The following is a 27,260-nucleotide window of genomic DNA, read 5'->3' on the forward strand; positions in this document are numbered from 1 at the left end:
AGCTTGCAATGTGGCAATCATTTATAATAGTTTGCAACGTGGACAATTTTTTTTTTTTTAACCTCTTCCTTCTAGCACTTTCTAGGGCCCTGATAAGTCTTCATTTGTAGGGAGACCTCTAGTCCTTAGAACCTGAATTCTCATTCTGGTTTCACAAAAGAACAAACTATTCATTTGTGCAAACTAGGATTGCGAGTTTCTCAGAGCCAGGTAAGGTATAGTCAGATCCACTGGCCCCAGCCCTGCACACACCCTAAAAAGGTTTGAGTGTCCAGAGGCAGGACCGTGCACCAAGAGAAGCCCACAGAGAGAGCTCCATGCCCCAGGCTCCCAAGCCCGGGCCAGTGCCCTTTCTCTAAGTGCACTGCCTGGAAGCAGGTGCACTCGTGATCTGCACTCTCCTTAGAACAAGCTCAGGGTGGAAAGCATGTGAGTGGACAAAGTCCTAACCTTTGCGGCGGCCTGGGCAGAAGCAGCAATGAATGGTCACCAAGGCACAGACACTGACGGACATTTAACTTTTTTTTTAACTGAGGCATCATGGCAGTTTAATAGTGAGGTATTTAATTTCATTTTTATAAAAAACATTCCAAAACAAAGTAACAATAGGAACCTAAATTCTTTGGACTTACAGTAGAGATGCTTGAGGATCCTAATATTCTACATCTGCCAACATGTCAGGTAGGAAGTTCACAATGTTCCCCAGAAGCCATTACAAACTGGCTAAGGAAAATCAGTTATGACTAAGTCCTTGTCTGCATCATGCTCCTGCCCCTCCACACACTGTCTGAGCGTGCACTCAGACAGTGCCTGAATCAGGGCTATTGCTAAGTGGAAGGTTTGATGAACCTCACAGTAGAAAATGCAAGGCCTGCAAAAATGTGAAGAGCTCGATTTATGATGGCTTATAATCAAGGCAAACTATACAACAAGAGGTTGTATTTTCATCAGATCTGCAAAAGGTCAAAGCTTACAGCAAAAGACAAAAGGAAGAGGTATATATCTTAGAGACAAGCTCGCAGCACCTTTAAGTGGGGAGATCTCATGGCCAACCAGGGACTCACCGTGTGTTGTTTTCCAGACGTGGGCAGATGGCAGCTCTGCTGACCCCACAACCCACCTACACGATCTTCAGCATTTCAGGATCACTGGAGCTTGTTTAAAGTGAGTCTACACTGCTGAATTTCCCATCATCCCCCTCGGGAGCAGCCCTGGGCAAATGGCTGCACTGACGGCTGTGACTCAGGCACTGGTTCCTGGAGATCTAGAACCCAGGCCAGTCACTCACCACTGATTTATGGAATGGACCATACACGTATTTATCAACCAAGTTCCCAAACTTAGGGTGCCCAATGTCCCTCACTTTGAAGTTAGCAAGAGAACCACAACTTTGCTTCTCTGTAGACAGATCTCCCAACTTTCCCATCTGTTCCTCACACACATTCATTTAAAAACAGCTGAGAGAGCTGGGTGTGGAACCTTATTACAAATACCTTCTGAGGACTCACGCCACCACCAGACCATGTTACCTCAAAGTCTCCTGCCTCCATTTCCCCATTTTATACACAGTTCATGCTTTTAAATACAGAACTCCCATGCCATTGGAAGCTGTTCCCAGAAAGCGTCGAGATTTTCATCCAGATGCCTCTGTCCCTCACCCGTCAGAACAGACCATCAGGTACCACCTTCTAACAGGGATGGCCTGAGTGAGGCCATATGAACCCCAGCGGGAGGAATCCCCTCCTCAATAGAGAAGTTGAGATCCCAGCAATGCTAATGCCAGCGGAATTCTCTAATGCCAGCGGAATTCTCTAATGCCAGCGGAATTCCCTAATGCCAGCGGAATTCCCTAATGCCAGCAGAATTCCCTAATGCCAGCAGAATTCCCTAATGCCAGCGGGGGTCTGAAAGGTCTCAGCTGCTTAGGATTTCGTTGGTAAAAAAGAACAAAGTATAAGACTGAGTTACTAATTTGACACAAGATTTCTCAGAGAGATCCTGAGGGTGACCCTGTAGGGCAAAAAAGAAAACTTAAAAACCATCTATTTCTGGGAGATCCACGCATGAGTCAGGACATGGCTTCAGAGGGCGTCTTCTTGGCACATGTGGGACTACCTGGCTGTGACCCGTGCAGCACGCTATTACAGTTAAACCATGTGGGAGGGAAGAGGGGCTGCAGGCGGTGCCCTCTACCCAGAGGAATCCAGGTCCTGGCTCCAGGAAGGCTCAGGCGGCTCCTCATTCATTGTCCGGGACTTCCCGGAGCCCTTCGCTGTGGCGCGAATGCCCACTGATCTCCAGCAGGGCCTGGGCCTCAGGGTCCGCATCCAGGATGCTCTTGTTGCCCTTGGCCTTGAGAAGAGAAGAAAGGGTGGGTGTGTTCCATGATGGCCCAACAACAGGCAGCAGCTTCCTGCTAGTTTTCCAGCCTTCTTGGGTGGAATCAGGCTCCGGTTCCCCCTAAGGCCCCTCCCACTCTGGGATTCAGTGGCTGGGTGGGCAGGAGGTATTACAGGAGGTTCAGGGGCCAACAGCAACTCAGGTGCAGAACCAGGGAAGGAGAAGGAACCCTAGACATTCCTCCTCTTGCAGGTGGGCAGAGAGAATGAAGGGCCACCTGGGCTCGCACTTGGGGAACCCCCCTTCCTAGGGCTGCTCTACTAAACCACCCACAAATCCCAGACAAGACTTCCAGCCATGCATCTCCTGGCATCCAAGCCAGCATCAGCTACCAGGATCAATATGGGATAAACTATCTGCAGACAGAAGAGTAAAGGGGTAATGGTAAGAAAATGCAGAAAGGCCCCCAGGCTCAAGGCGCCATCCTGGGATGCAGAGGACGGCTCCACTCACCAACTGCTCCTCTGAGGGGTCTCCAACCGCCCACACCTCCATCTTATCAAACTGGAAGTTCTCCTGAGCCGACAGCTGCGGGCTGCTGTACGTGGTGCACGTGGGCTTGGCTCTGCTGTGTCCTTTCCCAAAATCAACATCCACCCAAAGCCCAAAGTAATTGTGCTGCCCCCCCATACCCTGCAAAGGAAGCCAGGACAGAGAATAGCATCAGCAACTCCTCAGGGTCTGTGGACATCAAATACCACAAGCCAGCCTCTCGCCTTAAGTACCAGCCTGAGACAGGGGCGGGTGAGTGGTGAATGCCATCATCTTGTTTTCCTTAACTGTGAAATATATCAATTACTGCCATTGAAGCATCCCATGCCAAGTTACTAGAACAGTCATCTATGTCTCCAGACACCCACCCCATGGCTCTTTCTCAAGAAGATTTGCTGGCTGAAAGCACAAGTGACATCAGAGAATTAAAAATGTTAAATATATAGAGAGAAAGAGACCTCCAGGGCCCAGGGCCCCGCCCAGTTAAGGTAAGGGGAGAGGTGAACACAGAAGCTGACACTGCAAAGCCCCTGTGTTGGGGCCCCAGTGCCCCGCTTCCGGGCAGCGATCCTCACCCCAAGACAGGCTGGGAAACTCGGCTCCGAGTGTGTGGCTTACAGGATGCGGAGGCAGACCCGGAGGCGGATGCGAACCCCTGTGCCTTCCACCCTCAGTCCCATGGCTGGGCTCTGAGCTGTTCAATCTCGCCCTGCAGAGAACCTCCTCTGGTCCCTGGTAGGCCTGGAACACCTGGCACGCCCTAGTTCTGACCTTGGGCAACCAGAGACCCGAGCACACTGTCCAGAGTTGACACGCGGAGCCGCTCTCTCAGGGCCAAGGACGAGCGATGACCGGGGCCTGCCGGGTGCTGCCTGTGAGGCTGGCACCCTCACTCCTGCCGCCACCAGACCGCCCTTTCCAGAAGGTGCCAGGTGTTCTACGTGGCCTGGGCACGCCCCTCCCTCTCTCCAGGGCAGCAGTGTGGTAAGCCTGGGAAGGACGCTGGTCCTTCTAGCGGACCAGCCTTCTCTGCCCTCAGCTCTGCAGACACAGGGCTGGATTTTCCCAATAAGAGCTTTCTGTCAGCTGGGCTCACGCCTGTAATCCCAGCACTTTAGGAGGCCAAGGCGGGCGGATCACGAGGTCAGGAGATTGAGACCATCCTGGCTAACATGGTGAAACCCCGTCTCTACTAAAAATACAAAAAAAATTAGCCAGGCGTGGTGGCGGGCGCCTGTGGTCCCAGCTACTTGGGAGGCTGAGGCAGGAGAATGGCGTGAACCTGGGAGGCGGAGCTTGCAGTGAGCCGAGATCACGCCACTGCACTCCAGCCTGGACAAGAGTGGACTCCATCTCAAAAAGAAAAAAAAGAAAAGAAAAGAGCTTTCTGTCAAGCAGCAGAGGAAAGAAATCAGCAGGGGAGCTGGCAGGAGCAAGCTGAGCTTTGGCGTGGATGCTGCCCCAGCTCCTGCCCTTGGGCCTGCCTGGACCCGTGCCCACCCACTCCCTGTACCCGGCCTAGGCCTCCCCCGCTTCCCCCTGCTTCCTGTGCCATGTCACCAAGCTGAAGCGAGGGCTGGACAGGAGCCACGGTCACCCCAACTGGGGCCCCACATGCTGTCTCATGAGCTGCTGGCCGTCCATACCCCTTGGTCCAGCACTCCCACGTATGAGGCAGGCCAGCGACGCGCAGGGACAGATCTGGCGCTGACACCATCCCTAGCCACAAAGGCTACAAACCAATCATCTGAGGGCCAGAAAAATGGGCCAAGTGTGCCATCTGCACACAAACCACTGAGAAGCCCCAGCAGGGGCCACATCCTTCTCTAAGGGAAATCCTGGCCCAGCTGTCACTGCCCCCAGCACCGGCCCTGGAAACAGAAAGAACTGGACACGGTGTGCGTGAGGAGCTGAATGCCACGCACCCTGCCCTGATCTGTGGAGCTGAGCCTCAGGGTTGACACCTTTGCTGGGGGACATCACCAAGGCGAGACCACCACGCTCTGCCTGGGCTCACCAGTCCGTTCGGGATCGTCTGCTGTCCATGGTTCAAGTACATGTAGTGGTCGTTGTAGCCCGTGTGTGTGTACACAGCCATGCTGGGGCAGATGGAGAACAGGAAGCATCTGTTGTCCCCTGAAAGTAGCCAGAGAACAAAACAAACAGGGTCGGTGTCTGAGCCGGTCCCACAGGCCGGAAATGCCGGTAAGCTGCAGCTCAGGAAGGAACACGGCCAAGACCCTTCTCACCCATGTCCAGGTGTCGGCAGATGAGGGTTTGGGACAAGCTGCTAGGGACCCAGGTGGATGAGCTGGGGATGCAGGGATTAGAGGGACAGCTAATAAGGAATGGGACATCTTTTAGCTCTGGCCAGGGGAGCAGAGATCAGAACTCTGCCCACTGTCTGCTGGAATCAGTTCAGGCTGGCCAAGCACATCCGAGCCAGAAAGAGCAGACTTCCTTTAGCTTATGAGCACGGGGCAGGCGGTCACTCCGCAGAGACTGAGGCCTCCAGCACAGCCTACCTGAGCAGGCAAGTGACGCTGCGTAGTGCTGACCCCGGCCGGAAAGAACGTACCATGCAGAGAGAGAAAACCTGCAGCTGCAGAGCTGTCCCCAGGGGCACGGCCTACGAAAGGTAGTAGTCTACCCTCGCCCAAAGGCATGGGGTGGGCACACAGGCCATTAAAAGAAAGGTACCAGTCAAAACTCTGGAAACTATGGGTCCCGAGTCTCAGAGACTCCTTCACTCCATAAGCACCTCAGCACTGGGGACAGGGCCGTAGGCCAGGCCTCGTCCTCGGAGCTCCCAGCGAGGGACACTTCCCACCATGTTCTGAGGACTTGGCCGGAAGGGCTGCCTGCCTTGACACCAGCATACACAACTGTCACAACAAGCTGGAAGGCTGCAGAGAAACAAGCTCATGGGAATTTGGGGTTGGGCTATTCATCAGGTGGGAAAGAAGTCACAGGAAGCAAATTGGGGGCACCATGATGGAACGCAGATAAGAAGGGGGCACCAAGACCAGGAGGCTGGAAGAGGACGATGGCCCCGGGCAAGCCAACAGGGCTCAGTCTGTAGAGTGTGGGCTGACACCGCCCAAGGCCTCCAATCTAGAAAGATCGCTGGAGGGCCTCTGCCATCAGGGTCTGGGAGGCTTCTGGGAGGCAGCTTCCGAGGTCAAGAGGGAGGCCCTGAAACAGAGCTGGTTGGGGCAAGAGTCCCCATGGAGAAGGGATCCCATGAGGACAAGGTGTGGGACAGGAAGGGAACAGTGGGGCTTGAGAGCGTCGGGTGGAGGAAGGAGGATAGTTAGGCTAGAAAGTTCCACTGGAACCAGCTAAGAGAAGGGCTTTACTCTGGGCTACAGACTCAGGCTTGCTTCACTGGGTTTCAGCAGCCCCAGAGGCTTGAGGGCAGGTTTAGACGCCGCCATGAACAGCTGGGTCACACCCATCTGCATTGACCCCGCCCCGCTCTCCCGCACTGGACTTCAGGTAAGCGGCCCTTTGCTTTGCAATCCTGAGCCTGTCTTGCTGCGGAGCAAGGTCACAGGGCCACAGAGTTCAGGCCTCAGCTGCGATAGGCCCAGATCCTAGTCCACCCCCAAGGGCTGTTCTCCATAGGGAAAGCCAGGAGGGGGAAGCATCATTCCCCGGGATACAGGGCAAGGACCTGATGAGTTATGATTATCTGCGGAACAAAGTGACGCCAACAGCGAGGACTCCTTATCTCATTCCCATAAAACAGTACCCAAGCATGCGGCCACCAGCACCTGACGCTCGGCCGCTGAGGAGCTGCCTGCCCACACAGCATGGTTTCGTGTAATTCTGAGGAGCTGAGGCCCAGAAAATGAATCAATCACCTTGCCCAGGGCCAGAGCTGGGACTCAAAATCCTGTGTTCAATCCAAAGCCTTGGGCCTTTTCAACGATTGCACAGAAGACACAAGCCAAAAGGCTCTAAGTATAATCAATTCTTCTTTCCTCAAGCAAAAACACTCTGATGAAAACAGTCCTTTAAAAAGGTTTACGAAGCCACATTACCCCACAGGGAAATATCCTCTGTATTCAAGGAGGTGGCCACCCTCCCCAGCATTTGCCTTGTTTGCCCCACAGCTATTAAATCACTTAAAGTCTCAGATATTAGAGGTCATTATTTCCAGGACAAGCGGACAGCACGCTCTCCGAACTTGACCCACAGTCCACGGATTTGTACCATGCGTGGTGTGAGGCTGCCCTCTGCTGTTATTTCGTGAGTATGGACACGTACTGCAACAGAATGAAAGTTTGAAAACTTGGCCACTGCATTTTTCCCATATGCTTCAGCAAGATTATGTCTGCTTGTTAATAAAACATAAAGAGCCAGCAGAGTCCATCTCAAATTAACATTAAAGGCTCTGGAGGGAGCAGCAGCTTTACCCTGATCAGGATGCTCAGGGTCTTTTCATATCCTAAAGCCGAGCCTTCAGCCATGCAGGGAGGCAGAGCAATGTGTAATTTCCCCGGAGCCCGAGGCTGGGCTGGTGGGCACATGCCCTATGCCTGTGACATGGAGGCAGGGAAAGGTGGGTGTGCAGAAGAGAGTGGCCGTGGCAAGGCTGAGGCTGCTGTCTCTAGAAAGGCCCACCTGCAGGGCCGGCCCTGGGCTGGCACCTGGAAACTTTGATTTGGGGAGAATTCCCACCATTCCCAGAACTAAGATAAAGATCTAGAACATCCTGAAACCTAGATATAAATCAAACCCTAGAAACAATGCGATCTAGGAGATAGAGGTGCCCAACCCTCAACCTGGTGACCCCTGCTACCTGTTCCAGCCAGATGCCACCTAGCCTCCGCTGAAAGCTCTCCTGCAAGGGCAACTCCACCCGGACACAGTTCCCGGCCTTCAGAACCTCTGCCTGGTGGAGAAATGACGATTCCAGAGGTGCGGGGTAAGATACAGGATGTACCTGGGAATGCCAAAGGCAAACCCTGGGGATGGTGGCCCACTCTCAAGTACAGAGGACAGCCCACTGATGGGCGACGCGTCTGTAAACATTTCAAAAACTATCTATCTATCTATCTATCTATCTATCTATCTATCCATCCATCCATCCATCCATCCATCCATCCATCCATCCATCTAGAGATGGAGTCTCGCTCTGTTGCTCAGGCTGGAGTGCAGTGGTATGATCTCGGCTCACTGCAACTCTGCTTCCCAGGTTCAAGCAATTCTCATGCCTCAGCCTCCCACATAGCTGGGATTACAGGCGTGCGCCACCACACCCATCTAATTTGTGTACTTTCAGTAGAGACGTGGTTTCACCACGTTCACCAGGCTGGTCTCAAATGCCTGACCTCAAGTGATCCACCTGCCTCGGACTCCCAAAGTGCTGGGATTACAGGCTTGAGCCACCGTGCCCAGCCTTTTTTTTTTTTTTTTAAGATAGAGGCAAGGTCTCACTATGTTGCCCATGCTGGTCTCAAACTCCTGGGTTCAAGTGATCCTCCTGCCTCAGCTTCCCAAAATGCTGGGATTCCAGGTGTGAGCCACTGCACCTGGCCTATGTTTTAAATATTTTTAAAGGACTCTTTTCATCAGAGTATTCTTCCTTGAGGGAAGGAGAAGAATTTACTTAGAACCTTTCATCCAGTGCATTCAAGGTCATGCACAAAGCTTCCAAATTCCAACAAGCAAACGCGTGGCGGTGGGGGCAGGGGCAGGAAGGCCCAGGGAAGGAAAATGTCCGATCTGAACCAATTACCATCTCCTGGTCCCCTCGGAGGCATCTGTGGCTTGACTTCTCCCACGCCCCATAGACCCGGCACCGTGTAATAACCGGGCCCGCGTCCTCACCTGAAAACTGGGGGTCACACGGCCTGTCCTGAAGAACTCTGATGTGATAAACACCACAGAGCAGCATCACATTTTCCTATCGCCCCGACTGCATCTAGAGAAACACTTGGAGAAGATGGGAGAGCCCTATTTAGCACCCCCACCCTCTCCCTTTCTCCAGAGCTCTTTGCCCGTGCTGTGCCACTCGTCAAGGTTCAGGTCACCAAGTCTTACCTTGAAACTGAGGCTTCACCTCCCAAGAGCAAGAGGCAAACCCACCGAACACATGCTTGTCATGGTCCTCGAGGACAGCCACACAGGGCCCCCGGTGAGTGATGTGGCCGCAGAGCTGAGAGAAGCTGTGTCCGTGGAGCTCAGACGAAAAGAGCAGGCGCCAGCGGTGCCGCTGCTCCCGAGGCAGCTGGGCGTTGATGTACATGACAGAGAGGACATCCAGGATGCTCTCATAACCCCTGCCCTGGTCCACTTGACGCTCAGGGACCAGGGTAGTCAGATCAAGAGACGAGCACAGGACGAGAAAGCCCTTGCAAATGACCACACTCAGGAATATGGCCACATGGGGGACCCTGAACACCCAGTCCTCGATCACGGCTCGGTCACAGTCATAGTCCAGCCACTGGGGCCCCAGAAGCCTCTTGCCATCTAGGGGAAGGGGATGGTCAGCATTAGTGGGGCTGTTATGTCACCGTTTAGCTACTATCTAAACCCACACTGATCAGTGTGGGAGCCACGAGTCACATGCAATTACTGAGCACACAAAACAGGGCTCGTGTGAATTAAGAGGTGCCGTCAGTGTAAAAGGCACACCTGATTTCAAAGATTTGGTATGAAAAAAGAATGTAAAATATCTCAATTTTTACATATTCATTACATTTCAAAATTGAATTTAGGACATATTATTAGAATCAGTTTTCCCCTGTCTCTCTTTACTCTTTTAACATGGTCCCTAGAAAAGTGAAAATTTCACATGGGGCTTGCTTTGTCTATTGGCCAGCACTGATATAAACAATCCGACTTCAACACTTTTCTCTCCTCTCCAAGCAGCATTTCAGAACCCCTCGAGATGGCAGTGCCCTGGCAATGGGGCTGGAATAAATGCCTGAGCTACACCTGGAGCCGCTCATCCAAGGGCGTCGGTCCTGCCAAGGTCACTGGAAGGGGACTGTTCCCAGCCAGTCAAGGGGCTAGTAGGGCACTTCCTGGGACTCCTGCAGTTTATCTGGGAAGTGCGGGTTTCATTCGCCACTAATCAGGCTTAATCACACAGCACTTGGAGCCCTATTTTCCATCCCTCACCCACTAAGAGTGGAGGTGACAGTAAGAGCGTGGGAGCACACACCTGGGACTCCAACAGCTGGCTTCAAACCCGAGCTCAGGAACAGCATGACCTTGCCAAGGTCTGGACCTCTGTGCCTCAGTTTCCTCAGGTGTAAAGTGGAGGTAAGGCCAGAACCTGCCCCGCTCGGTTATTACAAGGAACAGAGGAGCTTTTACGTCTTAAGCTCTTGCTGACACAAAGGCCCCATTTACAGAGATTATAATTCCCAACCTAGCGAAAATTTGACTAAGCTGAAATATTTTGTCTAACTCAGGCCCGTTTTATTAAGCAGGAAATGTAAAAGTACTCCCAACTTCTGATAATTCAAAATTCCTATCATTTCTATTTATTTTTCAAACAGTTTCATTTCTCATTACCTATATATTACTTGAAATCTTAAGGATAATTTTAATCGTCTGAATTAACTTTCTCTACTTCAATGAAAACTTTAATTTTTATTTTCATGATTCTTCTTTTAAAACATACTAATTCTAGACGGATGAACGGTTTACCCATAAGACGAATTACTGATACTTACTTGTAAAATTCTTTCCAAGTTCCAAATACCTCATCTGAACTAACTTCTGAAATATAACCTATTTTCAAGCTGTACTTTAAAATCTGGCTTTAAAACAAAAGGGCAACATATTTATAAAGTAAGTCTGCTTTGCAAAGTGATTTGCCACAAGGTTTTTTTTTTTTTAATCCCAATTAAATTTAAATATATACTGCTTCTCACCCAACAACAGAATACACATGCTTCTCAAATGTGCTTTAACCATTATCCAGAAGTGACCATATTATAGGCCATAAGTGATGCATCAACAAATTTTAAAGGATTCAAATAATACAAAGTATGTTCTCTAAACATAATGAAATATAATCAAAAATCAATACTAGAAGGCAATTTGAGGAATTCACAGGCATGGAGAAATTAAATAACACACTGTTACATAGCCAATAGGCCAAATGAAAAAATCCTAAGGGACATTAGAAAATATTGAGATCAATGAAAATAAAAACATAACCTATCAAAACTTATGGCATGCAGCGAAGGCAGTGCTGAAAGGGAAATGTGCAAGTGTAAATGCTTATTTGAAAAAGAAGATCTCGAATCAATAACCTAGTATTCTATCTTAAGAAACTAGGAAAAGAAGACCAAACAAATTTAAAGCAAACAGAAGGAAGAAAATAAAAGCTAGGGGAAAATAAACAGAAACTAGAAAGACGAGAGAAAATTAATGAAACTAAAAGCTGGTTCTTCAAAAAGCACCGACAAAAATGTGAAAACCCTTTAGCCAGACTAAGAGGAAAAAGGGACAAGAAACAAATTATTTAAATCAGTAATGGAAGTGGGGACATCCCTATTGCTTTTGGGAAAATAAGGATTATTTTAAAATATGCCAACAAACTAGAAAACCTAGAAGAAGGTTCGAGGGCTCACGCATTCTGGTTTCAAAGCTTTACTACACAGCTACAGTAATGGAGACAGGAGGTACCGCTCTACAGCAAAAGACCTAAATCACCGAGTCCACGCACACTTGCCTTGCAGCTTCACCTCAGAGAGCAGCTGAGCAGCCAGCACCTGCACCCGGGGGGCGGGCCCTGGGGCTTCCTTCCCAGTCCAGCCTCTCAGCTCCTGTCTGTGGCTTAGCACGTGCACCACAGAGCCAACCAGATCCTCTGTAAACTTTAAGATCACAATTTTACCATTAAAAACAGTTCCACCATATCCTGAGACCTATGTCATGTCCACATGGAGAAGGGCAATTTTCTTTAACGCCAACTATGATGGGCCACAATGTGGGGAAAGGTCATGCAATGTATGTAGTTACTCGTTTTTCTAATGATGCACTTGACTGGCCTAGAACTTTTCCCAAAGCCTTTGTCCAGGAGTTCTGACCTCATCCCAACAGTATTGGGGTTTAGGACTCCCCGAGGATGGACAGCTCCACAATGCCTGCTGTCTTCATTGCTCAAACCAACAGGATGATTTGCTGAGGCCCAGGAGCTACCCCCTCCAGAAAATCCCTGATCTCCCCAAATTTGGTTGAGATCTAAGGTTTATTTTGCTGAGTTTTACTTGCTTCCAAAAAGGAAGGCAAGTCTTCCTGTTTCCATAATGATAGAGGGCAAGCAACTGCTTTCTGGAGTTGCAGCTCGCTTCCAACAGGGAAGGGGAGTTGGAGGTTTTCCTGCTTCTAAGATGGCAGAGGGCAGTCTGCAGCCTGGGCCCCACTCCTAGGAAAGTAGGTGAATTGGGGTTTTGTTTTAAAAATTCTCCTGATGACAAAAACTTAAAAGTAACAACCAACTGGTCTTCATTTACCAATGGTCTTCTCCTTACCATTAGAGCACTCAGTAATTGTACAAACTGTGTGAGCGTGTGTTTGTTTTGCTGAACTGTTTTTATTTGTGGCTTCTGTTTTTATTGTTTCAGTCTTTTTCCCACTTGGTTTGATCAACTCTACCTGACTGACTTGGTCAAATCCGAGGGAACGTTCCAAATTATAGGGAAACAAGGCCTCTGAATTGGCTAAATTCCCATAGCTGGGGGGGAAAAAAAAAAAGAAGGAAAGAGCAAGGCCACCAAAAGGAAAAAAACATTCTGACTACCTGAGGGGCTTTATTTCCATAACCTTTACTAGCCAGGCCCAAACTGAAAGACCCAGGGCAGCCGCCCACACTCTCGCTGGGCGGCTAAGTTTCTGCCCCGCCTCTTTTTTTTTTTTTTTTTTTTTTTTTTTTTTTTTTTACCTCAACAGCCTGAGTTTGGTTCCTACATCAAAATCCTTTCTGGTGTGATATTTGTGTTACTTTTGAAATACCAGTCATTTTTGTCCCAGGTAAAATACGGTAGTAAAAGATTTAAAATGATTTTTTTAAAGAGCTCAATGGTTAAAGTCAGCTTAATTAAAAGCTAATCAAGGTGTGTGTGTGTGTGTGTGTGTGTGTGTGTGTATTTAAAGGGACATAATGCCTTTTTGTCTCTCCTAGGGTCTTGTTTTTAGAAAAAAGAAGATTTATTTCCTTCTCAATCAACTGAATTTTTTTCTCCATTTGCTTCTGCGGGTCTCTCCTTCCTCTTGCCACCCTCCGCTGTATGAAGGACCTAAAATAATGTCTAACAGTCTGGGATTCCTTAAAGAAAACAGAGAAGGTGCCACACTCATTTCTGAGAGAAATTTGTTTCTTTACAGAACCCCAAAGTTATAAACAGACCAGTTCCTCTCAGCTCTTAAGCTGCTTGCTTTTCTACTGTGTTACCTGATTTTTGTCTAAAAAAGTTATTACTACACAGCTACTCTTTAATGAAACCAAAAGTTGGTTCATTGAAAAGATCAACAAAAATATGAAGAATCTTTAGCTACACTGACAGAAAAAAGGGAGACAATTCAAATTATTTAAATCAAAAATGGAAGTAGGGGGCTGGGCGTGGTGGCTCACGCCTGTAATCCCTCCACTTTGGGAGGCCAAGGCGAGTGGATTACTTGAGGTCAGGAGTTCGAGACCAGTCTGGCCAACGTGGTGAAACTATATTTCTAAAAATACAAAAATTAACTTTGGGAGGCCAAGGTGGGCAGATCATTTGAGGTTAGGAGGTCGCGACCAGCCTGGCCAACATGATGAGACCCCCATCTCTACTAAAAATACAAAAATTAACCAGGCATGGTGACACACACCTGTAATCCTACCTACTTGGGATGCTGAGGCAGGAGAATCGTTTGAGCCTAGGAGGCAGAGGTTGCAGTGAGCTGAGGTTGTGCCACTGCACTCCAGCCTGGGCAATGGAGCAAGACCCTGTCTTAAAAAAAAAAAAAAAAAAAGGTCTGGGCACGGTGACTCACGCCTATAATCCCAGCACTTTGGGAGGCCGAGGCAGGTGGATCACGAGGTCAGGAGATCAAGGCCATATTGGCTAACATGGTGAAACCCCATCTCTACTAAAAGTACAAAAAATTAGCCGGGCGTGGTGGCAGGCACCTGTAGTCCCAGCCACTTGGGAAGCTGAGGCAGGAGAATGACGTGAACCCAGGAGGCGGAGCTTGCAGTGAGCTGAGATCGCGCCACTGCACTCCAGCCTCGGCGAAGGCGCAAGACTCCGTCTCAAAAAAAAAAAAGAAAGAAAGAAAAAAGAAAACAGATTTAAATTTTGTTAAATTAAGGTTATCATATCCATGTAACATTTTGTATTGTTTTTAAAGTCCTTTTGCTGTTAAGTTACAGGGCTGTGATTCCTAGGGCTAAAAGGGACTTGAATCCTGCTAAATCTTCAACACTGAAAACAAAGCCTCATTTTGAGACCCAGGAAAAGATGGCAATCAAACTGTGTTCACGAGACACAGGGCCTGAAATTTAAAATATTTAACCCCTCTAGGCCCAGGGACTATTGTGGAAGAGGTGGATGTATGAGATTCTAAGGGCCGATTTTGAGAGAGAAAATTAGTTCAGAGGTTCTCTGTAAATTAAATATTAATATCAAACATACACTGATCCAACACCAGCATCTGGGTCCTTGTGTCAGATTAACAAGGTTTTCTTGGAGCATAACCCACTTTTTCATTTAAAGAATTATAAAAGGTTATAAAAAGGTTTATACAAATTATATCTTATGGTCAAGATGATTAAAATTTAATAGATTTGTTTATAAGACTTGACAGAGATTTAAGTGGCCTCATACTGTCTTTATTAGGGCTTATTGTTTGGGAAATTAAGTCTCCTCTCTCAAAAAAAATAAAGGTTTTTACCCTTTTCTTCAAAACCTTTGAGTTAGCACTTTGGCTAAATGACTTATTTTACAATGACCTGTGATCTTATTTTGTGATATCAAGTGTTTTATTTTATTTTATTTATTTATTTATTTTTGAAGATGAAGTCTGACTCTGTCACCCAGGCTAGAGTGCAGTGACACAATCTTGGCTCACTGCAACCTCCACCTCTCGAGTTCAAGCGATTCTCCTGCCTTGGCCTCCCGAGTAGCTGGGACTACAGATGTGTGCCACCACGCCTGGCCAATTTTTGTATTTTTGGTAGAGACAGGGTTTCACCATGTTAGCGAGGCTGGTCTTGAACTCTTGACCTCAGATAATCCACCCGCCTTGGCCTCCCAAAGTGCTGGGATTACAGGCGTGAGCCACTGCGCCCGGCCTATATCAAGTGTTTTAAACTTCTGATATTTGACAAACTTTCCAGAATCAAATTCAAAATTCAGTCCTTTTGACTTCAATTATTGTTTTGATATTAGGTCCCTTGAGCTCCAAGGGAGACATATTGGGCTTACTTGGTATAATGCAAGCATACAGGAAGCACTGTCAAATATGAAATGGTGTTTAACCATCTTTGGACCACATTTATGTAAGTGTGTTATTAGTATGTGTTCCAAAATTGTATGAGATTCCTGTGATTCTGATGTGTCTTAGTATATGTTATCAGTAGTAATTACTATTAGGTAAAGTTGTTGTATGCCAGAGAAGTACCCAAATTTCCTTGTCAATTCTGTCTTTAACCATGGCTGTTCTAAGACTTTTGACATCCACAATTGTTTTACTTTGATCCTTTTATAGGGCAGTTTATAGTCAGCTATAGAACTCTGAGGAGTACTCTTAAATATCGGTTCTGATAACTTTAGAGATTGTGCTGTTGGAATAGAAAGGAAAACTTCCAGGACTCATAGGGGGCTGATGTATTCATGAGGATTGCCGATCCAATATCAAGCAAGCAAGAAGTTAATTGCACGGACCGAACTAACAGATGACCGAAATAATCTTTTATGACATTTTGTTTACAACATCAGCTGTTTTTTTTCCAGAGGCAAGAAAACTTTCTCTTTTAAGCTATTTACAGCTTTCAACAATTAAAATATACTCTAGTGAGCAAAATTTAAAACATAATCCCTTTCTGTCTACCTAATTTCTCTAAAATTTGGAAACTATTTGTGAGTATTCTTAATTTATGGCAATATAATTATTTGCATACATTCAATAAGAATCTGTTTTCTTTTATAACAGGACATAATTGGAAACACTGGTTATTTCATGAAGGCTTTGACTGGAACAGCATTTTCAGATTACCTTGAGAAAATGAAGCTGACCTGTAGAGCTGATAAAAGCCACTGGACAAACTGGCCTCACACTGTCCTTTACAGGGTCCTGATCTGTGAGTAAAGGATGTCACTTTCTGACAGGCCCAAATACTCCAAGTTTTCTTGGGACCTCAAAAAGAGAGGAATTCACCCAAGTCACATGGGTATCTACAGGCACAGATAAATTCTTGGCTAGGCTTGGAGCTTTTAGAAAGGTCTAATCTAAAAAAATGAAATAAAATAAAATAAAATAAATAAAAATGTCTAATCTCAGACTCCTTAAGGAAAAGTTCTAGCAAAGATAATTCAAACAAAGAGAGTCAGTGTCTATATGGCAAATTATTACTGTTGCTGCACTTTATGCAAAATAATCAAGCTAAGTATAATTAGACTACAACTTATTTTACAAATAAGTTGGTCCGACTATGATTTTGTCTTTAATGAAAGTGGGGAATTGAAGAGAGAAAAATGTTTCAAAATAAACCATATACACTGGTTATTGGATTCTAGCTTTGACCAGTGTCAATTTTTATTATTTTCTACAATTTGCACTGAACCCTAGAATTTTTTCCTGGCTACAAGTCTTTAAAATAACATTTCAATCTTTTTCCTTCCTTCTATTCCTTTTTTTCCCCCCATTTTTCTGATTTGAAGTCATTAAAAAATAAGCTGTGCTCTTCTTAAAGCTCTGAGAACTAAAGCTAGACAACTTAAACTCTGGAGTAACAGCGACCTATTTATATACAGAACCATTTTCGTACCTGCCTGCTGATATACGGACTTCAGAGTAATATGGCCTATATCAGTTTTCCAGTGTTGTCTTCCCTTTTTTGTTTGTTGTTTTTCTCTCTTCCTCCCTCACTATTTTTTCTTCATGGGACATGAGACTTCACAACCTGCTAAAAATGAGCTTACCTAAAAACATATCTGACTAGGAATAAACCATTCTGGACATGACAGATCAGACAAAACCCAAGCCCTGAGACTCATTTTCCTCTAAAATCCTTTCTCCAAAAGATTTCTGAAAGACAAAGCAGGAAAAAATAAAAACTCAGGACTCCAATTCACTCTGCCAAAAGGAAAAATTAAGCTAAAAGCTGAGTCTTGCAAGAAACTGCCTTTCCCTTTGTTCCTAAGCAGAGAGCTACAGATACAAGGTTTAAAATCTCCACAGCTGGCCAGCGTGGAGGCTCATGCCTACAATCCTACCACTTTGGGAGGCCAAGGCAGGCGGACCACCTAAGCTCAGGAGTTTGAGACCAGCCTGGCCAACGTGGTGAAACCCCGTTTCTACTAAAAATACAAAAATCAGCCAGGCATGGTGGTGTGTGCCTGTAGTCCCAGCTACTCAGGAGGCTGAGGCAGGAGAATCACTCGAACCTGAGAGGCAGAGGTTGCAGTGAGCCAAGATGGCGCCACTCAACTCCAGCCTGGGTGACAGATCAAGACTCCATTTCAAAAAATAAATAAATAAAATAAAATCTCCACAGGTAGTGACTATGCTCACCTGATCATATGTAAAGTGCTGATTTACTGAGTGCAAGACAAACACACATTGACTATTTCCCTACCTGCTCCCTTCCTCTTAACAAAATATGGATTCAGTAATGGGACCAGACCCTCCCTCCTTCCCCTGCAGTCTGCTTTTCCCCTTTAAGTCCTGAAGCCCTCAAAATCATCTTTGGAGAAAGGCACAGGACTCTCTCCCAGACATGCCCTCAACCTTGGCAAAATAAACTTCGATTAATTGAAACCCAGCTCAAATACTTTTTGGTTTACTCCTCCATGTGCCGTGTAACTGGCCTCCATCCCCCCACCGATGGTCACCAAGACTGCTGAGGAGGCTGCAAAGGGCCTCGCGGCCTCACTACCTTTTGGACTTCTCTGGCCTTCACGGGACCTTCTGTGGCAGAAATCATTTTCATAATCATGAGGCTCTTCTCCTCGGAGTTTCCTTTCAACAGGTGGGACATGGATGCTGTGAACTGCTCCTGGGACACGTTCTCACTGGGTCCCTTCGCCTTCCCTGTCAGGTCGACCCTCCGCATGCCATCGTACAGCCTGGTGACCATCTCTGGGGGAAGAGCTTCCCCGACGTGGTTCTGCCGGGGACAAGCAGAAAAATACGGTTAGACAGTGCACAAGTTGAACTTGGTTACTAGGAGTTATTATTTTAGGCAGATAGAGAGGAAAAGGGGTCCTTGGGAAGTTTTCATTTTTTAAAGCATCTCTGAAAAAGTTTCTTGTAAAGCCCCGTCTCTTAGAGCCAGGCCGGAAACTTTGATATGCAAATGCGGGCCATTAGAAACTGGGTCCATCCACCAAGGTGATTCCCATGGCTTTCTTGCCCTTTCCCCACACGTTCCTGGCAACATGGCCGCCTCCACATATCCCCATGTGTGTAGAACATCCATGGTGCCCTGCATTTACTTATTACAAGGCTAGGGTGGGAGGGCCAGCTTTTTCATGGGCTACGTGAATGACATACCTGGTCAAACCAATCCCGAGCCCTATGCAAATCAGACATCGCCTCCTCCAGCCTCTGCATATATACCTGGCTGGTGTCCACCGCACTTGAGAACCTCTTCTTTTGGCTTTGGAGCTACCCCTCCCTCCGTCTCTGTACAGGGGAGCCTCTTCCTTCCGCCTTCTCCTTCCTTCTTGCCTATTAAACTCTCCGCTCCTTAAAGCCACTCCACGTGTGTCCATGTCATTTTATCTAAACTGGCATAAGGACCAAAAACCCTGGTGTTCTTCCACTCATCGTGAGCCGTATCAGTAGTATCACAGGAAAATAAGTAGGGGGCCCAGACCAACCTCGGCCACTTCACAATGCTGCTGTCAGCTCCCAAATGCTCCTGCATCACCAGGATGCAGGACGTTCTCTCACCGAAGGGCCTCACACCACCTAAGCGTCCCGGGTGTAGCTCACTTTGGCCATCAGACTCTCCCACAATCTGCTCCCATCCTGCCTCCAAACTCTCCTGTCTTGTCATTCCTGCCTCTGGCCACCATCTGAGCTTCATTCTACTTTGAACATCATCTTCATTCTAGATTCTAGCAGCTGCCATTTGCATGTCGGAATTTATTAACACATGTAACATATGTCTGTGTACAGCTAATTTCGTCTCCATATTAGGGGTTACCAGCTTTTACTTCCTGTCCATGTTCCTTGGGCTCAGCATGTATTTTTCATTCATTTTTATTTAAATTTAGGTTTTTTGTTTGTTTGTTTGTTTGTTTGAGACAGGGTCTCCCTCTGTCACCCAGGATGGAGTGTGGTGGCTCCATCACAGCTCACTGGATGTAACTCCCTGGCCAGTTTCCTCATCTGCTCCCATGCTGCACATTCTAGAAGAGGAAGGAGGCTGCTAGGATGGCTGCCTGGACTCCCAGGAAGATGAGCTGACGGCATCTCCTTGTCAGTGTCTTGCCTCAGTCCAAGCACTCAAACCTGCAGCTGAGAGCCCCATGGAACGGGGAAAAACATGGGCAAATGGGCAGTTTTAACTCCCTGCAAGATGAGCCTTAAATCTAAAATGTGATTATTTTGTTAGGAATATCACGAAATTCCTAGCCATCAAACACATACACATTCTAGAGGCAAAGGTGCACCTGACACGTCATGGTTCCTGGACCGACGAGTCCAGGAGGGCAGACCCGTCACCGCGTCTGTCTCCCCATCTCTGGGAGGGCAGTCAGGAGGGACGTGGTTCAAGAGACACAGGAGGCAGGCTATCTCCTCTGATGTTCATCTCAAGTTAGAAATGTCCCCAAATGTCGTGTGAATCATTCATTATCTACTCCAGGTTCCTTTCTGTAGTACAGATAAGAGACTATTGATTTCAAAAAGGGGGAGGGATGCGTTTAGACACTGTCTATGGCTATTTTCACACAGTAACGGCAGAGCAGAGGAGCTGCAACAGAGACCGCATAGCTCACAAAGCCAAAACTAGGTCACATCTGGCCCTTTACAGAAAACCAACTTTTTAGTGTTGCCATCCGTCCCATTACAAAAACACGAAAGCAGATTCTGGCCTGAAAGCCACAGTTTGCAGACCCCTGCTCCCAACTAAACATGAACCACGGGTTGTTACTCTTGCCTGTAGTGCCTTCAGAGAGAAGGATTTGGATGAGACATTCGGGCTGTTTTTATCTGATGACAGAGCATCAAACAATCGATCAATCTCTGCCTGTTCCTCAGGAAGAAACTGTGAACAAAAGCTCTGCCCCACACGGCTTCTGCTGTTCCCCATCTGTCCTGATATCTGGCAGAATTCTCTGCAGAAGGAAAAGACACAACATTAGAAAAATCAAAATTTAATAATCACAGAAAATAAATGTTGAGAATTATATGGTCAAGTTAATATATACTGATATAGCCACAAAATGTAGCTAAAACACATCAGAGCTACATAATACTGGGTTTTGGGTTTTGTTTTTGTTTTGTGTTGCTGAGGTGGAATCTCACTCTGCTGACCAGGCTGGAGTGCAGTGGTGCCATCACAGCTCCCTGCAGCCTCAACCTCCTGGGCTCGGGCAATCCTCCCCACTCAGCCTCCTGAGTAGCTGGGACTACAGGACCACACCAGGATGCCTGGCTAATTTTTTTTTTGTCTTCTGTAGAGATGGGGTCTTGCTATGTTGCCCAGGCTGGTCTCTAGCTTCTGGCCTTAAGTGATTCTCCTGCCTCAGCCTCCCAAAGTGCTGGGATTAGAGATGTGAACCACCGTGACTAGCTAATATTGTTTTGATGTGACAGAAATCAATAGCTGATACAAACAAAACTGGAAAAGCCCAGCCTGACGCCCATGACCTACTGAAACACACCCATAATTGTCACAAAGTCTGGGTTTGAGAACATAGTGCCCAAGCTAATATAACCAAAGGCAGGACAAAAAAATCTGTATTTTAATCAATCTAAATATTCATTCTTTAAAACCAGAGTTAGAAAATATAAATCAAAGGCTGAACAATCACCTGTATTTGAATAAACTCACCTTGAGAATACTGCTACACACTAGTTGGGAAGTTTTTCCTTTGTGATCCTGGCTCTGCCTCCTCCTAGCTGTGTAGTCTTGGGCAAGCTACTAAAACACTCTCTGCCTCAATTTCCCCATTTGTAAAGCAGAAGGAGTCACAGCCCAGCCTCAGAAGATTGCCGTGATTATCAACCAAGTCAACCAAAGCAAAGGGCCAAGACCTGCCTGGCACTGACCGTGCCTGTATGATCCCGGCCCGTGAGCCTCATCTGTTTGAGGCGCTGGGGTAGCGTTAACAGAGACTGGCACCAAGAGCAGGTGACCTGGGGCCTTGTTCACTGTCACAAACCTCATTATAGGAAAAGACAAGTGTCAAGCAATCGGGGGATTCAAACAAAAAAGCATGGTTGGAAATGAAAACAAACAAAAAATCTCTCAAGAGGTAAGGTGCTGTGACTGTTAATTCCTGGCCCTGGACTTTTTCCGGAAACCCAGTGTCAATGAGACTGCTGGAGAGAAAACGACCTTCTCCCACACAGGCACCTTCATAAACAAAGTCACTGCAGCAGTGAATTATCCCCCAAGGTATTTAGCCAAGGGGGAAAGGCCATGCTACTAGGGTGGGGCATGAGTCATGGTCCGCACCAAGCCATGACAATTCAAACCCTCAAGGGGTAACAGGGTAGTCAGGGTCTTTCTTTTCATTGCGATGAGAGTCACATAAAATTAACCATTTTAAAGTGTACAGTGGCATTTAGGACCTTCACAATATGGTGCAACCCTCACAGATCCAAAACATGTTCATCACCCTCAGAGAAAACCCTGTACACAAGCAATCTCCTCTCATTCCTCCCTCCCACATGCCCTGGCCATCACCCGTCTACTTTCTGTCCCGATGCATTTCTGTATTCTGGGCGTTTCATATAAATGCAATTATATGGCCAGGCGTGGTGGCTCAAACCTGTCATCCAAGCACTTTGGGAGGCCAAGGCAGGAGAATCACTCGAGCCCAGGACTTTGAGACCAGCCACAGCAACATAGCAAGACCTCATCTCTACTAAAAACGTAAAAATTAGCCAGGCACGGTGGTATGTGCTTACAGTCCTAGCTGCTCCAAAGGCTGAGGCGGGAGGATCGCGGGAGCACAGGACGTCAAGGCTGCAGTGAGCTATGATCATGCCACTGCACTCCAGCCTGGGTAAAAGGGCAAGACACCGTCTCTAAAAAAATAATAAATGGAATTATATGATGTGTGGCCTTTTGTGATTGTCTCTTTTCATTTAGCATCGTGTTTTTGAGGCCCACTTATGTTGTAGCGTGGGTCAGCATTCCACTCCTTTTTATGGCTGATTAGTATTTTGTTGTATGGATGGACCACCTTTTGCTTATCCATCATTAGCTGATGGACACTGGGGCTGTTTCCACCTTCCGGCTATCATGAATAGTGCTGCAATGAACATCTGAGTACCTGAGTCCCCCTGTTCCAATTTCCAGTGTCGACACCTAGGAGTGGACGTGCTGGGTCACATGGTAATTCTGTTTAACATTCTGAGGGGCCGCCAAGTGCTCTCCACTCTATAATCCCATCAGTAAAGCATGAGCTTCCATCTATCCACACCCCCACTAAAGCGAGTTATTTCTCCGCCTTTTATATGACAGCCATCCTCGAAGCAGATGGGCCTTTAACAGGCCTCACTGCTAATGTGCCCCTCTGCACAGGAAGTCTCCAGTGGGGGGCTCCTTGGAAGGGGATGGGGGTGCACTTTACACAGACAGGCTGGAAACGAGGGCTTACCCGACCCCGTTTGGGTGCTCACCCATGCCCCATCTGATCTCACCGCTTCCACTCCTCACGTTTCGCAGCAGCAGAAGAGCCCAGAAGGAAAACCTCCAGCCTGGACTCAATGTCCAGCGGCAGAGGGCTGTCCCCAGCTCTGAAACAGAGGGGCTGCACCGGCTGAGTCTGGGTGCTGCAGGGACACAGCCCAAGCAGCCAAAACAAAGCAGACCTACCCTCTGCATCAACTGGAAGAGCCTGCAAGGTGGGCCACACCATCTCCTGAGGTCAGGAGTTCGAAACTAGGTTGGCCAACGACATGAAACCCCATCTCTACTAAAAATACAAAAAAATTAGCCAGGCGTGGTGCTGTGCACCTGTAATCCCAGCTACTTGGGAGGCTGAGGCAGAAGAATTGGTTGAACCCGGACAGCGGAAGTCGCAGTGAGCCGAGACCACGCCACTGCACTCCAGCCTGGGCAACAGAGTTAGACTCGTCTCAAAAAAAAAAGAAAAAAAAAAAAAGAGGGGAAACAGAGACAAGGGCATGGGGACGGGTGTGGCCTGGGGGTGTAACAAGAAGAGTGAAGAGTGGAAAAGGTCCCAAAGGTCACATTCCAGCTGAGTCTTCAGAGACTCACAGGTGATTCACCAGGAAGTGGGAACAGCACGCACGGGGCATAAGCAAGAGCGTCGGGATCAGCGAGGCAAGGGTGGAACTCAGGGCACGTGGGGGAGGGCAGCAGAGGGCTGCAGCAGAAGGGGGCCCAGGCCTGACTCCACCCAGCCCCTCACTTCCATCCCACCCCAACTCCCACTTTCTGCCAGAAACAGGCTCCCCCACTGTGGTCGGAGAACAGCAGCAGGGTGCAGCCTGGCCAGCCCTCACCAACCCCAGACGGCCGGGAGAAAGGTGCAGGGCTGGGCAAGTGCCAACAGGCAGGACAAGAATCCAGAAATGCACAGAAGCGGCGCAGACCAGGGCAGGCCCAGGAGATGACAGGAAAGGCTTGGACGCAGACCCGGGCTGGCAACGCCACTTTTTCAAGCAGGAGAGAGGAGGGTGCATGGGAGCCCCCAGTAGGAACCCCAGGGCTGGTGCCAGTGAGGTGGGAAGGTGGGCAGCCCCTACGAACACAGCGCTGTCCGCAGCACTGCCATTCTTAGTACCTGCAGAGTGCTGGTGAAGAGACACGTCTCAGAACGGCTCAAGGACAGCCCGTCTCCTTTGAGAGCCCCGTGCCAGACAAGATAAAGAAATGGCAATGGTGTGGTGGCTCACGCCTGTAATCCCAGCACTTTGGGAGGCCGAGACGGGTGGATCTCCTGAGGTCGGGAGCTCGAGACTAGCTGGACCAACACGGAGAAAACCCGTCTCTACTAAAAATACAAAATTAACCGGGCGTGGTGGTGCATGCCTGTAATCCCAGCTACTTGAGAGGCTGAGGCAGGAGAATTGCTTGAACCCAGGGGGCGGAGGTTGCAATGAGCCGAGATCATGCCATTGCACTCCAGCCTGGGCAACAAGAGTGAAACTCGGTCTCAAAAAAAAAAAAGACAATGCACGCTGGTGCTGGTGCTGAGAGCGCACATCAAGGTTGCTTGTACCAGTGGAGCTCGACTGGAGCAGTTTCGTCCCCCAGGGGCATTTGGCAATGACTGGAAAAGTGCGTGGTTGCCACAACTGGGGGAGGGGAGTGCCGCTGGCATCTAGCAGGCAGAGGCCAGGGATGCTGCTAAAAATCCTACAGTGCACAGGATGGCCTTACGACAAGGAAGTGTCCGTCCCAGACATCGGTAAGGCTGAAGGTGAGAAAACCTGGCTTCCGAGGATGTAGTGCAGCGGAACAAAACGGAAGCGGAACTTGATACAAGGGAAGCCACAGAAGTCTCGAGGCCAATGTAGGGTTGTGTTATGCACAGCTTTGCAGAGAAGAGGCCACCCCATGTACCCAGGTGTACTCTGAAAGTCCCATGACACTGAGAAAACTTGCCAGGGACTGAAAGCTTTCCATCATCAAGCCTATAATCCCAGAACTTTGGGAGGATCATTTGAGGCCAGGAGTTTGAGACCAGCCTGGGCAACATAGTGAGACTTTGTCTCTGCCAAAAATACAAACCTCAGCCGGGTGTGGTGGCGTGTGTCTATAGTTCCAGCTATTCAGGAGGCTGAGGTGGGAAGATCGCTTGAACCAGGAGGCAGAGGTCGCAGTGAGCCAAGATCACAACAGTGCACTCCAGCCTGGGTGACAGAGCAAGACTCTGTCTCATAAAAACACAAACAAAAGTTCCAGCAGCCCATAATAAGTGACCAAGATTTTTTGCTTGACCAGACTTTAGTCAGGCTCCTGGGCCCATCTGCGTACCTCTTTGTAAAATCTGGTTTTAGCAAAACAAAACAAAACAAAACAAAAAAAACAAAAACCCACCAAACCACTCATCCTTGATATTTGATCACCATTATCTGTTCACTCGCTATCTAACCAGGTTTAATGCTTAGGTTAGGGATATCCAATCTTTCGGTTTCCCTGGGCCACACTGGAAGAACTGTCTTGGGCCACACATAAAACCCACTAACAATAACTGATAAGTGCATATATCTACATATATGGTAAAAAAAAAAATCTCATGTTTTAAGAAAGCTTATGAATTTGTGTTGGATGTCATTCAAAGCCACCTGAGGCCACACATGGCCCACGGGTTGGACGAGCTTGCCCTAGGTGATGTCTGATCACCCTGGCCTGCCTTCAGTAACAATCTGCTAGGTAGGCTTACCCAGAATCCACCCTAGCGCCCTGATGTTTCCTCAGTCATTTTCCATCCACTGATCCCCACCCTGCTTCCTGGCTTCCCACTTGCCCATGCTATAATCAGAGTTGAGCCCAATCTCTCTCCTTTACTACAAAATCCCATTGCTGTGGTCCCTATACCCATTGCAATGGTCTTGAATAATTAATATGCTTTTAATAAGCATCATTAATTAATTTCTTTAACATAAGGTTGAGAAGATTAAATAAGGTAACCCAGGGCATTTGATCTGCTTACTGGAGGTCAGAGACAGAATAATGGGCCCAAGACAACAGAGAATGGCTCCTTGAGTTCTTGTCTTAGAACAAGAGAAACTGCCTTGCTTGGAAGAAATGGAAGGTTGCTCTGCCTCTGTGATGGAGGGGTGGACAGGGACCGATTGTCTGCAGGATGGCCCCCAAGGTTCCCACTAGTATCCTAGGAATGGCTTAGTCACCTCCTGCTCAGAGCTTCTCCAACAGGCTGTTACATGGCTGCTTCCCACCCTGCCTGCCAAGTCCCAACTCTCTACTCCAAGCGCCCCGCATCCCTAGAGCCACACAAGGGGCCCTCCGTACCCCCACAAGCTGGGGAGATTCCAACTGCCTCATCTGGACAGGCTTCAAAGTCCTGTCCGTGTCTCAGAGCCCAGAGGCCCTTTTGCGAAGGGGCAGCTTGAGCCTGGGCAAGAAGTTCCTGTGGGCCAGAAGGTGACCTGTCCTGTGCTGGCCACCTACATGGCCTGGGAACAGTTATCAGCTCACTGTCCTGGAAAAGCCCAGATGGGTGTGGTCAGAATACAAGAAGGAAAACCCCCTCCACACACACTTCAATGTCTACCCCAGACTCGCCTCCTCCGTGGAGGCACCGCTCCCTTTCCGCGTCTACACAGGCTCTGAATCCCCCTTCAACACGGCTGGCCTTGGCCCTGGGGGAGGCACCTCGCCACCCTCTTACCTTGACCACATGAATAGCGGGAGGTGCAGGATGATTCTGATCCCCCCCAAGAGACCCTCCCTCCATCCCGCCCCGCTGTCCCCACCCCTCACCTCCCCGCAGCCTTCACCTCTCCCTCCCCCGACCCGAGGGCCTGGAGAGGCGTGGGAGGCCAGGGAGGAGCAGGGCCCAGGCCTACTCTGGACCCGTCTGCTCCAGTCCCCCCACTCAGCTGGGCCTGCGCCTCCAGGTCAGCTCACTGCGAACCTCAGCCCCGGTACCTACCCTGCCGGGCTTCCTGGTGCTGTCCGGTCCGGTCCAGCAGCCCACGGGCTCCTCTCGAGAGCCGCCCCTTCCCTGTTGCCAGGCAACATTGCTGAGGGGCAGTCATTTGGCCCAATCGGGGAAGCGGAGGTGTGGGGCGGAACCCAAGAGAGGAGTCAGCCAATGGTGACGCACCTCACAGGGAGTGAGCCGAACCTGGCGGGTGCGGCTGGGGGCGGGGCCGCGGTCTGCGGGAGGAGCGGCTGCAGGCCCGGGAATCCGGCCCGGTTGCGTGCGTACCAAGGAGGCGCCTGGAGAGGGCGGCCAATGACTCACGCCAGGCCAGGCCAGCAGTGGTACCTGGGGAGAAGGGGTGTCTGGGCT

The 27,260-nt window shown here is 48.6% G+C and overlaps 1 protein-coding gene across 3 annotated transcripts; it reads right to left on the reverse strand.

Annotated features, from left to right (window-relative positions):
• Nucleotides 1-519: 519 nt before the first annotated feature.
• On the reverse strand, nucleotides 520-27,260 carry MEAK7 (MTOR associated protein, eak-7 homolog). 3 transcript variants are annotated; one of them, XM_009431331.5, is made up of 9 exons: nucleotides 26,898-26,990; nucleotides 25,010-25,131; nucleotides 20,234-20,411; nucleotides 18,002-18,232; nucleotides 11,594-11,738; nucleotides 8,944-9,372; nucleotides 4,910-5,028; nucleotides 2,854-3,033; nucleotides 520-2,352 (listed from the first exon to the last, which is right to left on the reverse strand). In XM_009431331.5, exons 3-9 carry the CDS (start codon nucleotides 20,384-20,386, stop codon nucleotides 2,239-2,241), a joined length of 1,371 nt encoding a protein of 456 aa, XP_009429606.3. In that variant the 5' UTR covers nucleotides 20,387-20,411; nucleotides 25,010-25,131; nucleotides 26,898-26,990; the 3' UTR covers nucleotides 520-2,238. The 3 variants fall into 3 exon arrangements, with proteins under 3 accessions (XP_009429606.3, XP_054524504.1, XP_511145.6); XM_054668529.2 differs by having other exon boundaries at nucleotides 25,010-25,151; nucleotides 26,898-26,987; XM_511145.9 differs by lacking the exon at nucleotides 25,010-25,131 and having other exon boundaries at nucleotides 26,898-27,260.

Source organism: Pan troglodytes, chromosome 18 (genome assembly GCF_028858775.2).
Source record: "Pan troglodytes isolate AG18354 chromosome 18, NHGRI_mPanTro3-v2.0_pri, whole genome shotgun sequence".
NCBI classification, from domain to species: Eukaryota; Metazoa; Chordata; class Mammalia; order Primates; family Hominidae; genus Pan; species Pan troglodytes.